We start from the raw sequence: 13638 nt of genomic DNA, 5'->3' as shown, positions 1-13638 counted from the left end.
TTTCGGTCACCTTTGGGCAGACAGGAAGGAAGTCAGCTTTAGCGAGTGTGTTCTATGTGCCAGCAGGGCGCTATTGTGCTTTGAGTATTATTTCTAACCCCGCGAGTTGGGCATGACTCCCTTTTGCCAAACAGGAAACTGAAGAGAGGAGTCACATGCTGTGGGCTCCTATCTCTTGCCTGCCATTTGTTCTAAGAACTTTACATGGATTGTCTCATTTAATCTTTACAACAACCAAGGGGTGAACAGTATTATCCCCATGCTGTAGTGAGGAAACTGAGGCACAGGGAGGTGTGGTAACAGGCGCAATGTGGCATACCCAGTGTAGAGCTGGGATTTGAAGTTGGGCCTGTCTGATTTCCAAACCCTCATGGCTCTACCTTGCTGTGCCCCTCATGCTTCTGTAAATAGCTGTCTGCCTGCATCAGAGTCATTTCTTCTTCCTTCCTATGTCTCCCCCGGTGCCTGGTCCTATGCTCCACAAATGCCAGGCTCTCCAGATTACGTGGACTTGTTTATCAGAAGTAACTAGTCTGGTGCATTCCCGTAGTGACTCGGTCTCCAGAGACTGAACTGATGTGACTCCCATCCCTTTCTCAGCGATGTGTGACCTGCAGGCTGGATTTGCAACTGTGCCCCTACGCAGACCGAGTAAACCAAATGGCACGAGGCCCTCCTTGATATTTTGGATGGCAGAGTTAGCTGAAGCTGGCAGTCAGCTGACTTATCTACATGTCTCTCCTTCTATCCTGCCCGGATGGACTAGTCACTGGCCCTGCTCCTCTCCACAGGTGTATAAGCTCCTTTATGCTTCCCGTCTGGCAGATTATGGCCTTGCGTCCCCGGCCTTGCATTACTGCGAAGCCATTGGCACGGCCCTCCTTAGCCAAGGAGAGAGCGATCACCCTGTGCTATTAGTGGAACTCATCAAGGTGAGTTTCTCAAAGGGTTCTCTGCAGGTGTTTTATCTTCAGTGTTCAGAGAAAGCTATTGTTAAAGCAGCTTAGACTCCACAGCCCATCTCCTTTGAACATGCTGGAAAATTGGAGCCCATGGCTGTCTTTGACCACGTACGCATGCCCAGGCATGATAAGCAGAGTCCTGACACCACACAAAGAAGCAGGCAGTGGGCGGGGGTTGTTGGGATCGGGGGGGCTGGAAAGCAGACGTGTGCTGTGCCAAGAATTTATTCTTGCATCCGCTTTTCTGGGACAGTAAAACCACATGTTCCGGTCAGCCGTTCTAATTATAAATGCTGGACTTAGAGTATATATTTTAGTGATTAAAACAGGAAATGAGCCTTATTAAAATGCTTTTAAATGCATGGAATACTTTATCACATGTGGGGTACGTTTAAAAACGACAACATAACATATCACCGTTTAGTTCCAGGGGAAGAAAATGATCGGGCAAATAGTGCCAATTAATTGAAGAAAAATCCATTAGCTGGAGAGTAAAAAGACAGCCTGTTGTCAATTTTTGCTTTGCTTTAGACAAGGTCCAACTGTTGGATTCAGCAGCCAGCAAAATCTGTGGTGCTGAGCCCCCTGCCCCTGAAAAATGTAGGGGGCTCAGGGACTCAGAATGGAGGGGCTGTCCCCACCCCATGGAATTCTGGGATTGGAATTAGCATTTTAGCAACAGTCCAGGTGATTCCTGGGAGCACCCAAGTGCAGTACTTGAGAAGCAGTACTAGAGGAGACAACTTTGCAGAGACACAAAGCTGGGTAACAGTTTCTTCTTATATTTTATTGCATATCTAACACCAAGATGGGTTAATTGTTTATTTATGTTGCAGTTTCAGGAAGGTATCTGCTGGATTTGCTAATCAATTATTCTTGGTAATCTAATTTGCAAGGGAGTTAAGACTGTCTTTCTCCTATTCCCCTGTTGCCTCTTTCCCCATCATCTATGTCTGCTTTCCCCTCTCTTACCTTCGCCCCTGACCCGGTTGGGAACCGGGCACAGCTAGCGGAGAAACTGAAGCTGTCAGATCCCTTGGTTGTAGACAGACGCAGAGACCGGGACCTGGAGCCAGACTGGCTGGTGCAGCTTCGGAGGCGGCTCAAGGAGCTGGCGGTGAGCGGGGTTGGAGCCGGGATGGTGGTGAGACCTCTGTTTCTCTCTCCGTTCCCCTGGAACAGAGCACTGACCTTGGCAAGTCCCCGATCCCACGGAGGGCCATGAAGTCCCCCATCCGCGAGACACAGGTTGACCCGGGAGGGGGTGGCGCTCAGCCCCCCAGCTGTTGCCTGTCCCTCGGGCAGAGATGGTCTCCTGGGTTTGCCTGTGAGGCCCTGGGGCCCTCTTGCCAATCACCCTTGTCTTTGGTCCTAGAAGCTACATTTATGAGCATTAAAGCTTTCATCTCTCTGTTAGGAACAATGGATCACAGTGGACTCGTGTCACTTTCATGTAATGTAGGGCAATTGCTTAAAAGATTTCCGGACCTTTCCTTTTTGTTCTGACAACTGCAGAAGCTGCTGGTAGTAATTGTACCAGTAATGCGAACAGGCCTGCCTCCATTTTCTTTCTTCCAATCTCTATAACGACGGGAGAGGGTGGATTTTTCAAGGCACACACGGCCCTGACTCCCATGGGCTGCACGCACGGGGCCCTGGGGCCCTTCCAGTTGCCCCTTCTTTGGGGAGACGCTGGGAGATGCTGGTCTCCTGGTCCCTGCCTGCTCTGAGCACACCCAGGAGAGATGCAGGGCTGAGGCCTTGCCCTTGCCCCTCCCCCACCAGCCCTCAGCATCCGGTCCAGATTCTCATACCTCGTCACTCCCTCTGAAGTTTCTTTTTGACTTAATTTTTATTTTTTTATTTAAAAATTTTTTGTAAATGTTTATTTATTTTTGAGAGACAGAGAGTGAGCAGGGGAGGGGCAGAGAGAGAGAGAGGGAGACACAGTATTTGAAACAGGCTCCAGTCTCTGTGCTGTCAGCACGGAGCCCAATGCAGGGCTCAAACTCACAAACCTGAGCCAAAGTTGGACGTTTAACGGACTGAGCTACCCAGGAGCCCCTTGACTTAATTTTAAACCATTGTTCCCTGTTCTTGCTTTTCTTTGTGTAGTTTAAAAAGATGTTACTTTGTGTTTAATAGCAGAAGGTCACAGGAGACACTGGGGATCTTTGTCCTGCTCACTCAGATGCTTCTGGAGTCGGAGGACCATCAGGTACCCGTGCTGATGACCTGAGTGCAAATGGCTGACTCTCTGGGCCTGATCGTAGAGATAACAGAACTTAGAAAATATTCGCCTGGCTCTTCCTGGGGGGTACTTCCTTGCCTGTACAAATCTGACCTTGTCCCCACAGCTCTGTCTGGCCACAGCCATCCTGACACTTCTAAGTTCCCACATGTTTAGAGTTTCTGCCTCACATTCAGGTTTTAATACTCACCATGTTGTATCGTGATCTCATTGTTTCACCTGCCTCCGTACCTTCTCCCCAGCTGATGTGTTTCTTGAGGCCAGAGAGGGTGGATTGTCTGTGTTTCATGTAGGTGTTGGAAACACAGGAAGATTTTTTTGAGCTATCAGTTTTGATTTTTGAGCTACCAATTGCTATAGACATGTGACAAATGTTTCAAAATGTTGCCAGCACATGCCTCCTTTCCCCTCAGGATGCCCCTGAGTGCTGGTTCCAGCCAGCATTATTACCCCCAATTAGCTCTGGGCCCTTTCCCCAAGTGACCACACCCCTCCGCCCTGTGGTGGGGTCAGGACAGGGTGTCATCTCTTGATTTCCAGCCGTTTCCCACTCGCGGGCATCTTCCTCACGGAGGATGAGCTGGGGGAAGGCAAGGAAAGCGGGCCCTGCTTTCTGTTTCTCAGCTTTGCTGCTGTTTTCCAGCACCTTCCAGGCAGAGGCCTGGAGGGGAACCAGGCCAGGGCTTCTTGAATGCTGCTTCCACCGGCAAGCAGCCCTGTCCCTTGTCACCCAATTGAGCATGTGGGTCAGCAGCCCCACTGGCCCAGTGACCATCAGCCAGTCATCCACACCACAGCCCATCTCATTAGCAAAGTGGGAGAGCCAGAAGGAATCCCACCACACTCGCTTCCGGGGCCGATGCTCTGGTTCATTTCTGTGGTTCTGATTTGGGTTTTAATGGAAAATTTCTAAGCTTCAAACACCCAAGTCCATTAGGAAATCCTTAAAGGAGAAAGTTTACCCCCAAATAAAAAAGTGTGGAGTGAAACAAGGAAGGTAATTTCTATCCTCCTGATGTGCTGGTTCAAGGCTCAGAGATCATACAAGGCAGTGAGGGAAATAATTTTGTAAACTCTAAGTCACAAGCAGTGACAGGTGTTACAATCACTGCTGTGTTGTATTTGTCATCACATTAATGGCAGCCACATCAAGCGGCCTGTCCTTGTGACTGCTTTCTAAAGAGGACATGGCAGGAATGACCCTGGTGTGATGGGTCCACGCTAATGTCACATTGCAGGTCTCAGTCCTTCTTCTTTGCCCTATGTCCTTAGGAAACAGTTTCTACCATGATCTTTTAGGACGTCAGAGCCACTCAGAAGCCCTTGGGGACCGCAGAGGCTTGTGGCCAACACCGGAGCAGATGGGGCCAGGCCAGCCCAGCTCACAACACCCCATTCCCCACCAGCCCAGTTCCTGTCCAGCAGGAGGAGGTGTGGGGCAGATGGGGGTCCCCGTGCCTCTTTACTCGGTTCCTGAGGTCTGTCTGCCAGGGACTGGTGGCTGTATGGCCGTGACAGGCCCTCCTGGAGGAGAAGCCTGGGAAGAAACCCAGCAGATATATCCACCTCCTGGTAAGACCTGCCGACTAGGCTGGAAGCCTGGGGTGAGGAGTGTTGAAGGGGAGGAAGCAGATGATGGAGGTGGGCGGGGTCAGAGGTGGGGTCAGAGCTGATCAAGCCCTGAATGGTGGGTGTGCACCTGACTGAGGGCCTGCTCTGTGGTAGCCCTGGGGCTGGGACTCTGCGTGCCTCCGAGGGCTTGCCCTTCCATTGCAGCCTGCCTCTCTACTGGACATAGTGAGGCTCAGAGCGGTCACTCCTGCCCTCCTCTTGGATGCAGAGTTCCTAGGAGAGAGGCTGCAGGGTGGAGAAGGGAGGAAAATGCCACTTGCACCCAAGTGTGATGAGCAGTGCTGAGTCACCAAGCGAATGCTGGCAGCCAGACAGGGGGATTACATCGTAGACCTTCTAAGATAAGGTCCTGTCCAAAACAGGAGACTCAAATGGAGGGGAAGGTCAGGGAGGAACCCTGTGAGCTAGCTCCACGTGACCCAGGTTTCCAGGATTCCTAAGGAACAGCCTTGGTTCAGGGTAGAGGTCAGGTGACCAGCATGTCCTGGGGCAGCTGGAAGAGGGTTGTGCCCGTGGATTCACATTTACGTGATCCAATTGGTTTGGACTGGATAGGCTGGGACCTCCAGCTGCTGTGCAGTTAGAAAAGCCGACAGTAGCCACGTTCCTTCTTCAGATTAGATGGGAAAAGCACAAGTTCACATCACTGTGTTTGTGTTTTGTGCCATAACAGAGAGTATAGTATCTGAAGGAAGTTTCCAGCATCCGGATGGTCAAAAGGCTGTTTCCAAACCCCAGGTGAGAGGACAAAGCACAGCAGATGCTGACGCCTACCTCCTCTAATGCTTCTAATGCTTCAGGTTTTTTCCATTTGCCCAGATTTCTTAGCCACGTGCAAACTCCTTCTTCTGCCTGGCCCCAGCTCTCCCTTCCACAATGCAACTTGTTTCTTGCTATACCAAATCCTAGCGGTGGGAAGGAGGGCCGTGTTCTTGTTTCTGTGCAATCCTGCCAACTGGTGTCCATGGGGGGAGGGGTGGCAGGGCTGAGTTTAGTTTTGGCCTCTGAGATCTCTGACACCTCCCTCACTGTCCTGACACCTCTGACACCTCACTCACCACGCCCTGCCCTGTCATGGAGACTCTGATGCTTATTTCTTTAAAATTTTTTTTTTTTAATGTTTATTTATTTTTGAGAGGGACAGAGACAGAATGCGAGTGGGGCAGGTTAGGGGCAGAGAGAGAGGGAGACACAGAATCCGAAGCAGGCTCCAGGCTCCGAGCTGTCAGCACAGAGTCCGACGCGGGGCTCAAACTCACAGACCGTGAGATCATGACCTGAGCCGAAGTCGGACGCTCAACCGACTGAGCCACCCAGGCGCCCCTGATGTTTATTTCTTTATTGTAATGTTTACCTTGCTTTTTTCCCCAAGAGGGACCTTTGTCAGCTGTGTCTTTTCTCCTCAGTTAGGCTGGGAGGTTTTGGAGGTGGCCATGTCTAATTGACCATTCTATCTAGCTGTCGAATGTGCCCTTCCCCCAACAATGGCCATTGCTGGTCCCAAACTTAAGATGTTCTTCAGCTTTGCCTGGTTGGAGGCTTACATTGTATACATTTGAGCATATATGTAGTGGTTATACCTAAAAATGTCTCAAGTAGGTACTTGGCCACAGGACTTAAACACTTTTATGCTTTACTTTTTTTTTTCTGACTGAAAAAGTAGTACATTATTGTTACAGAAAACTTGAAAAGTAAAGAGAAAGTATCATATAAATAACCAAATATCGCTCATGTGTTCTTAAATGTGTATATGAAGTTTTATTTCCTATTTGTTATTTAACACTGTAAAATGAGGTTTTCCATGTCATTCATAAATGATTTTTAAAGTTTTATTTGTTTATTTATTTTGAGAGAGAGGGAAAGTGTGAGTGAGGGAGGGATTGAGAGAGAGGGAGAGAGAATCTCAAGCAGGCTCCACAATGTCAGCAGAGAGCCTGAGGCAGGGCTTGAACTCACGGTTCATGAGATCATAACCTGAGCCGAAATCAAGAGTCGGATGCTTAACCAACTCAAGCACCCATAAATGATTTCTAATATTGGTATGATAAAGTCCATTGTATGAAAGCACCATCGTTCATTGGTTCCTTCGTTCACAAATCCCGAGATTCTGTCGTATCTGTAGCACTATCACAGGGTTGGGGAGACGCAGGGAACCAGACAAATCCTACTTTCAGTTTAGTGGAGGTGACTGCAGATGAACGCTGTATGCATAATGGATTTTATCTGAGATGGGGTGTCAGTAAGCATACCTCTGGGGAGGCCTGGAGCACAGGTCAGAATGGGGGGCCGACCTGAGCCAGGGAGGTGTCTAAGGAATGATCCTTCAAGGCAGAGGGAGTAGCAAGTCAAATGGGACTCACTTGGTGGGTGAAGGAAGGAGCAAGGGACTCACTGTGTGTAGACAGTGGGGAGCCAGGGGCTGAGAAGCAAGGCCAGGGCAATAGAGGCCAGACCAACAGGGCTTTGTAGGCCACAGGAAGGAGCCCCAAGTTTTGCTCACCACTCCCGCATTGTTAAACATTTCAAGTGTGTGTCTCTTCCTTTTCTTTCTTTCCTCCTCTCTCTCTCACTGCATATTGCCTTCCCTTCCCTTCACATATAAAACACAGCGGTGGACATTCTAGTGATGGACGTGTAAGCCTGGTCTATTTCTTGAATTATTCAGTCAGGAGAAATTTCTAGAAGGAGAGGCTGCTTAGGTTGGAATCCTTGCTCTGCCAATTGCTAGCTCTGTGGCCTTAGGTTGCTTAATCTTTCTGTGTCTTAGTTTTCTCCTATATAAATGGGATGATAACAATAGTACCCGCCTCGTGGGACAATTGTAAGGATTAAATGAATCACTGTATGTAAAGTGCTTAGAAACAGTATTTACTACACAGTAAATTCTATGTTCAGAATTAAAAAATGAAGTTTTTTCTAGATTTGCCAAAGCATTTTCCAAAGGTTGTACCAGTTATGCCTTTTTTTGAATATGAAATGGAAACATAACACAAAGGGACAAACATTATATGGTTCTACTTATATGAGGTACTTAGAACAAGCAAATTAATGGACAAAAAGAGTAGAGGCTATTAGCGGATTGGGGGAGGAGAGAGTGAGGAGTGTTTAATGGGCACGGAGTTTCTGTTGAGGTTGATCCGATGTTCTGGAAATGGATATTGGTGGTGGTTAGCCAACATTGTGAATGTACTAACGTCACTGAATTGTATGCTTAAAAATACTTAAATTGGTAAACTTCATGCTATGTATATTTTACCACGCACACAAATAGAAAGGCCCATGGACACATTTTGCTGCCCTCTGGTGCATTTGTTCACGGTTGATCTTGAGCAAGTCTGCCAGGAATGAGCTCTAGGATGAGTTAGGGCCAGTGTATTAGTCTCTGTCCTCTTGGGTGTGTGGGTCCCCACAGGGGGTTTCCTGTTCTCTTCATCTCCAGCGGTAGCATTCCATATCTTCTGCTCCAGGCCTCAGCATCGTTGTGGAAATCTGATGTGGGGAGGTAGCATGGCAGCCAAAAGCCCATCCAGTTAGGGATACCACGGGGACTGGGATTGGGCTTTGGCCTTGTCCTAAGACCTTCCGCAAACCATTTCTCAGCCCTGTGTGGTGTGTCCTCATCAGTCAGGTGTGATCCTGGAAGGCCTGCCTGCTGATGTACTGAGCGGGGCTGGTGATTTGCCTTTGTAGCCTGTCAAGTGCTATGAAAATATTAGTTCTTATCTTCTTTAATTCTAGGTGCCGCTGATTCCCAGATCACGAAACGTTTCTGAGAGTTCCACCGTTTCAGTCAAGGAGGATGAGGAGGAATCCTCCGATGAGGCAGATAAAAAATCCTCCCCAAATCCAGCACAGACGGAAAAGCTAGGAGATGTGAAAGAGAACACAAAGGTGGCAGTCTTGTTCTGTTGCCATCATTCCCCCCACCCCCAACTGGGGGGCAGGGTTGGGAATCTGGGCTTTGGCCGGGCCTCTGACAACCCACCATCAGACTGGGGTCGGCTAATCTATTCGGCCGGAGGAGCGCACCACAGGCCTTAAATCTCCCCCCTTCCCTTCCAGAGCTCAGGGTTTGGCTGGTTCAGCTGGTTTCGCTCGAAGCCCAGAAGCGACGCATCCCCTTCTGGAGAAGACTCGTCCGACAGTCCCGACTCTGAGGTGAGCATGAGGGTGTGAGGGCAGGGACGCTTCCGCCCTTTGGAGGAAGTTTCCTCAGAACCTCTGAGGCCCGGAGGTCTCATCTGGCAATTGGCAAAGGCAGATGATGAAGGGTCTTAAAAATTAGGACGAAGAATATTAACTTTAGGGGGCCAGCGGTTGTCCGATCATTGAGCAGAGCAGTGGCAGGAAGAAAGTGGAGTTTTGGGGTGAGTGCCCGGCCACAGGTCACAGGTTGAGGCCGCTGTTGAGGGCATGGCGGGGATACAGCCGCCGGCATGAATTTGTTAACCACTGGCATCACCAACACTGCCTTTCTTTCTCCACTAAGCAGGAGACCTCCGGAGAATCTTCTCCCCCTCAGGCCGGGCCCGGCCTCTCACTGACATCTCTCCCAGAGCCCCAGTCTCTGCCAGGAGGCCCCTTCTCTGGGGCCACAGGTACCGCCAACCGCATGCCCTCTGGGCTGTCTGTGGGCTCTCTGCGCTCCTTGGCCATTGGGGGTGCCTCTGGGAGTGGGACTCCTCAGCCCTGGGCAGTGGACACAGCCCCCACTCGTTGTCTTCTAGGCGAGGGCGGAGTGCAAGGACCCGCGTCCGGTGAGGGAGCGGCCGAGGGCACAGGCAGTGGAGGCTTGTCTGGGCCTGAGGTGAGCCGTCTTGGGGCCGGAGCCTGGGGCCCCACCAGATGCCTGTGTGAGGACTGCACACTCGGGGTGGGCTGGAGGCGCCATCGTGTGAGGGTCTGACTCGGGGAATCAGAGAGAGCTTCTGCACCAGTTTGCTAGGGCCACCGTAACAAATGTCCCGGACTGAGCAGCTTAAACAGTTACTTCCTCACGGTTCTGGAGGCTGCAAGTCTGAGATGGAGGTGTGGGCAGAGGTGGTTTCTCCGGAGACCTCTTTTGTCGGCTTGTTAGATGGCAGTGGTGTCACATGGTGGCTCTTCTGTGTGTGTTGGTGTCCAGATTTTCCCTTCTTATAAGGACACCCATCATACTGACTCAGGGCCCACCCTAATGACCTCATCTTACCTTAATCACCTATTTTTTAATTTTATTTTTAATTTTTTAAAGGTTTTATTAGAATTTTTTTAATGTTTCTTTATTTTTGAGACAGACACAGAGCATGAGTGGGGGAGGGGCAGAGAGCGAGGCAGACACACAGAATCCTTAGCAGGCTCCGCGAACCCACGAACCCATGAACTGTGAGATCATGACCTGAGCTGAAGGCAGACACTTAACCGACTGAGCCACCCAGGTGCCCCTTTAAAGGTTTTATTTATTAAAAAAAAAAAAAGTTAATGTTTATTTATTTTTGAGAGAGAGAGAGAGACAGAGTGTGAGTGGGGGAGGGGCAGAGAGAGAGGGAGACACAGAATCAGAAACAGGCTCCAGGCTCTGAGCTGTCAGCACAGAGCCTGATGCAAGGCTCGAACTCGCGAGCCATGAGATCATGACCTGAAGGTTAGACGCTTAACCAATGAGCCACCCAGGTCCCCTTTAAAGGTTTTATTTTTAAATAATCTCTACACCCATGGTGGGGCTTGAACCCACAACCCCAAGATCAAGAGTCAGATAATCTACCACCTGAGCCAGCCAGGCACTCCCTTAATCACCTCTTTAAAGACACTACCTCAGGGGCATCTGGGTAGCTCAGTCAGCTAAGCGTCTGATTCTTGATTTCAGCTCAGGTCACGATCTCATAGTTTTGTGGGTTTGAGCCCCTTGTTGGGGGCTCTGTGTTGACACGTGGAGTCTGCTTGGGATTTTCTCTCTCTGCCCCTCCTGCACTTGGACTCTGTCTCTCTCAAAGTAAACAAATAAACCTAAAAAAAAAAAAAAAAAAAAAAAGACAGTGCTTCCAAATACATTCTGAAGTACTGGGAGGGTTAGAATTTCAACACACGAAGTTTCAAGGGGACACAATATCAACTTCCCATATCAACTTCCTCAGGTGAGATCTAGAGAACTGCCTCTTTCCCTTCCCCAGAGCTCATTAGTGTCTTTGGCAAGGGCTGTACACAATTCTTTTTTTTTTAATGTTTATTTTTGAGAGAGAGAGAGAGAGGCTGAACACGAGCAAGGGAGGGGAAGAGAAAGAGGGAGACACAGAATCCAAAGCAGGATCCAGGCTCTGAGCTGTCAGCACAGAGCCCGATGCGGGGCTCAAACCCACGAACCACAAGATCATGACCTGAGCTGAAGTTGGATGGTTAACTGACTGAGCCACCCAGGTGCTCCCCCACCCCCTGCTTTTTTTTTTTTTTTTTTTTTTTTTAATGAGGGCTGTAAATTCTTGATAAATCTTGCACACGGTACAAATTTCATGCTAATTGCCAGGAAAACATTTTTATTTCCTGTGGTTGGGTTAGAGCACTCTTGTAGTATTTTAGGCCTCTCAGAGAATATGACATTACATCCAGGGTTGGCTGTGCCCATGTGGGTGATGGCTGTTTGCTTGAATTACCTGAGTTCTAGCAAGAATCCCTTTCTATCTGCATCTCTTGACCAAAGTTGATGTGCAGGGAAGCCCTTGATTTTCTGGAATCAGAAATGGTGATTGATAGGATTTTCTATTGATTTCCATCACAGGGTGTTTCCTCTGAGTTTTTCTACAACCCTGGTGTTCTGCTCCCCCCACCCCCTTTGAAAGGAGGTGTTCCTCTCTACAACCCATCTCAGGTCCCCCAGGTAAGGAAGCTCCGAAGGAGACAGGTTAGGAGCACAAATTTTGGATGAAGGTGATCCAGGTTTATAATCCTAGTTTGCCACTTACCATGTGTGAGTTCTTGAGCAATGCCTTACTTGCCCTCTGTAAGCCTCAGTTTCTGCATCTATAAAGTGGGGTTGGTAGTAGCTACCTTGCAGGGTAGGTGTGAGGATTAAATGGGAGCATGCATGTGAAGGACTGCACACAGAAAATGGTCAATCAGTGTCATTATTAGTAATACGACTCTTGACCTTTCACAGGTCTTGAGACTTTGAGAGACACATTGGTGTTGGTACCAGTGGTATGGAAATACCATTACTCCAACCGGGGGGTGAGGGGATCATTGCAACCTTTGAGAGAAGCTAAACTTCCTGCTCTTCAGGGACCTGGGGCAGACCCATCCTCTAATGTGCCGAGTTGGCCTCCCCCCTTCATAAAATTGAATTTCTTCTGCCACATCCGAGAGGTATTGGGTGAAAGTAACTAATTAGATTATCACAAAAGGAAGCCACATACACCTCGCGTGTTCAGGATCCTCTAGCTCAGTCCTGCTAGCCAGCCCTGGATGGAGTCCTGCTTGGGGCTATAATCTCATGTGACCTTTATTCTTTTCCAGCTCTCCATGGCTACTAGCTTGAACCGGCCGAATCGCCTAGCCCAGCGCCGCTATCCAACCCAGCCGTGATGAAAACCACACCCGTTCCAAACTGGTCTCCTTCCTTGATCTCCAGCCCCTCTGCCATATTGGGGTCCCCAAGAGGGTTGTGCTGGCCTGTTGCCTCCCCTGTCACGAAGAAGGCAAGAGGACAGGGTCTTCTAGGACACAGCTCAGTCCAGTCTCTTAACATTGGCTTCAGAATGATGGAGAGTAGTCGGGTAGAATAGCAGACCGGAGGTGAGCAGAATGCCATGGGGGAGATTCAAGATGGTGGCTTCAGATCTTCAGGAAAGTCAAGCTTAAGAACCCCTTGGCTGTAATCAATGAGAACCCACTGGGCTCTGAGACAGGAAATTATTTGGGGGAGGCTCTCAGAACAATATTCACAACTAACTTTGGTTCCTCAGTCTTAGTTATGGACCAATTCGTGCCTCTAGTTAGCAGAGCTTTTATACTGAAACTTGATTATTGCTTCCTGTCATAATTCCCTCCACAGTGACATTTCAGCAGTTTCCCTCTTGGTCCTAGTTTTGTGCACATTTTTATGTGCTTCAGATTAATTATATTTCTCTCACTTTCTTAGCTGGTCCTATTTTTTCACATTCTGGCATCTGGCTATCAAGTTAGATTGCTATAGGCATCATATTGTCATGGTAACCGCTGAACCTAGTGATGCAGATGGATGGAACATCAGTATAATAAATGATGGGGGATGTTTCCTAAAAATGCACCCCTTCCCTGAGAGAGGAGAATGCGTGCCTGATAGTGTTAACCCCGCCCTTCCTACCTCGGGCCTCTGCGGATTGATGTTCGCAGGGTCACGGGAGCCAGAGGGAGGCGGGGAACATCTTGGAAGCTTCCAGTTCTCTTTTCAAACCCAAAATAGGAATGACTCTTGCTGTTTGTCAGATTTGCTGAAAATTGCTCCTCACAAAGAACGTTTTTTGTATGTGTAATTGTACATACAGGTTTTGTACTCTAATGCAGTACAGTTCTGATGTTGATAGCGATTAAACCAGATCATTTTATAGCAAATGCTTGTCTCTGGCTGATTTTTGCAGAGGGAGAGAGCATCCAGAGCACATTCATCCCTGAAGTGCTTCTAATAATGGTTTCATTGTGTGATAAGGTGCGTATAGCTGGAAAGAGCCCTTTGTTAACAAAGAATCTGGGGACTGAGCCTCTTAACTTCCAAGTCTAGTGTTATTTTTTCAATTGAAAAAATATGGACAAAAGCGCCTCTGATGCAAATCAGTCACTCCATTA

The 13638-nt window shown here is 48.8% G+C and overlaps 1 protein-coding gene across 1 annotated transcript; it reads left to right on the top strand.

Annotated features, from left to right (window-relative positions):
• The first annotated feature begins 602 nt into the window (after positions 1–602).
• On the top strand, positions 603–13401 carry LOC125925783 (protein transport protein Sec16B-like). The gene is made up of 11 exons (XM_049635039.1): positions 603–932; positions 1969–2079; positions 3108–3180; positions 4513–4785; positions 5519–5583; positions 8584–8736; positions 8908–9003; positions 9338–9443; positions 9573–9652; positions 11597–11695; positions 12331–13401. Exons 1-11 carry the CDS (start codon positions 603–605, stop codon positions 12397–12399), a joined length of 1455 nt encoding a protein of 484 aa, XP_049490996.1. The 3' UTR covers positions 12400–13401.
• Positions 13402–13638: the final 237 nt, after the last annotated feature.

Source organism: Panthera uncia, chromosome F1, assembly GCF_023721935.1.
Source record: "Panthera uncia isolate 11264 chromosome F1, Puncia_PCG_1.0, whole genome shotgun sequence".
NCBI classification, from domain to species: Eukaryota; Metazoa; Chordata; class Mammalia; order Carnivora; family Felidae; genus Panthera; species Panthera uncia.
The sequence above is the reverse complement of the archived record's forward strand: the minus strand, read 5'-3'. Positions and strand labels throughout refer to the sequence as shown.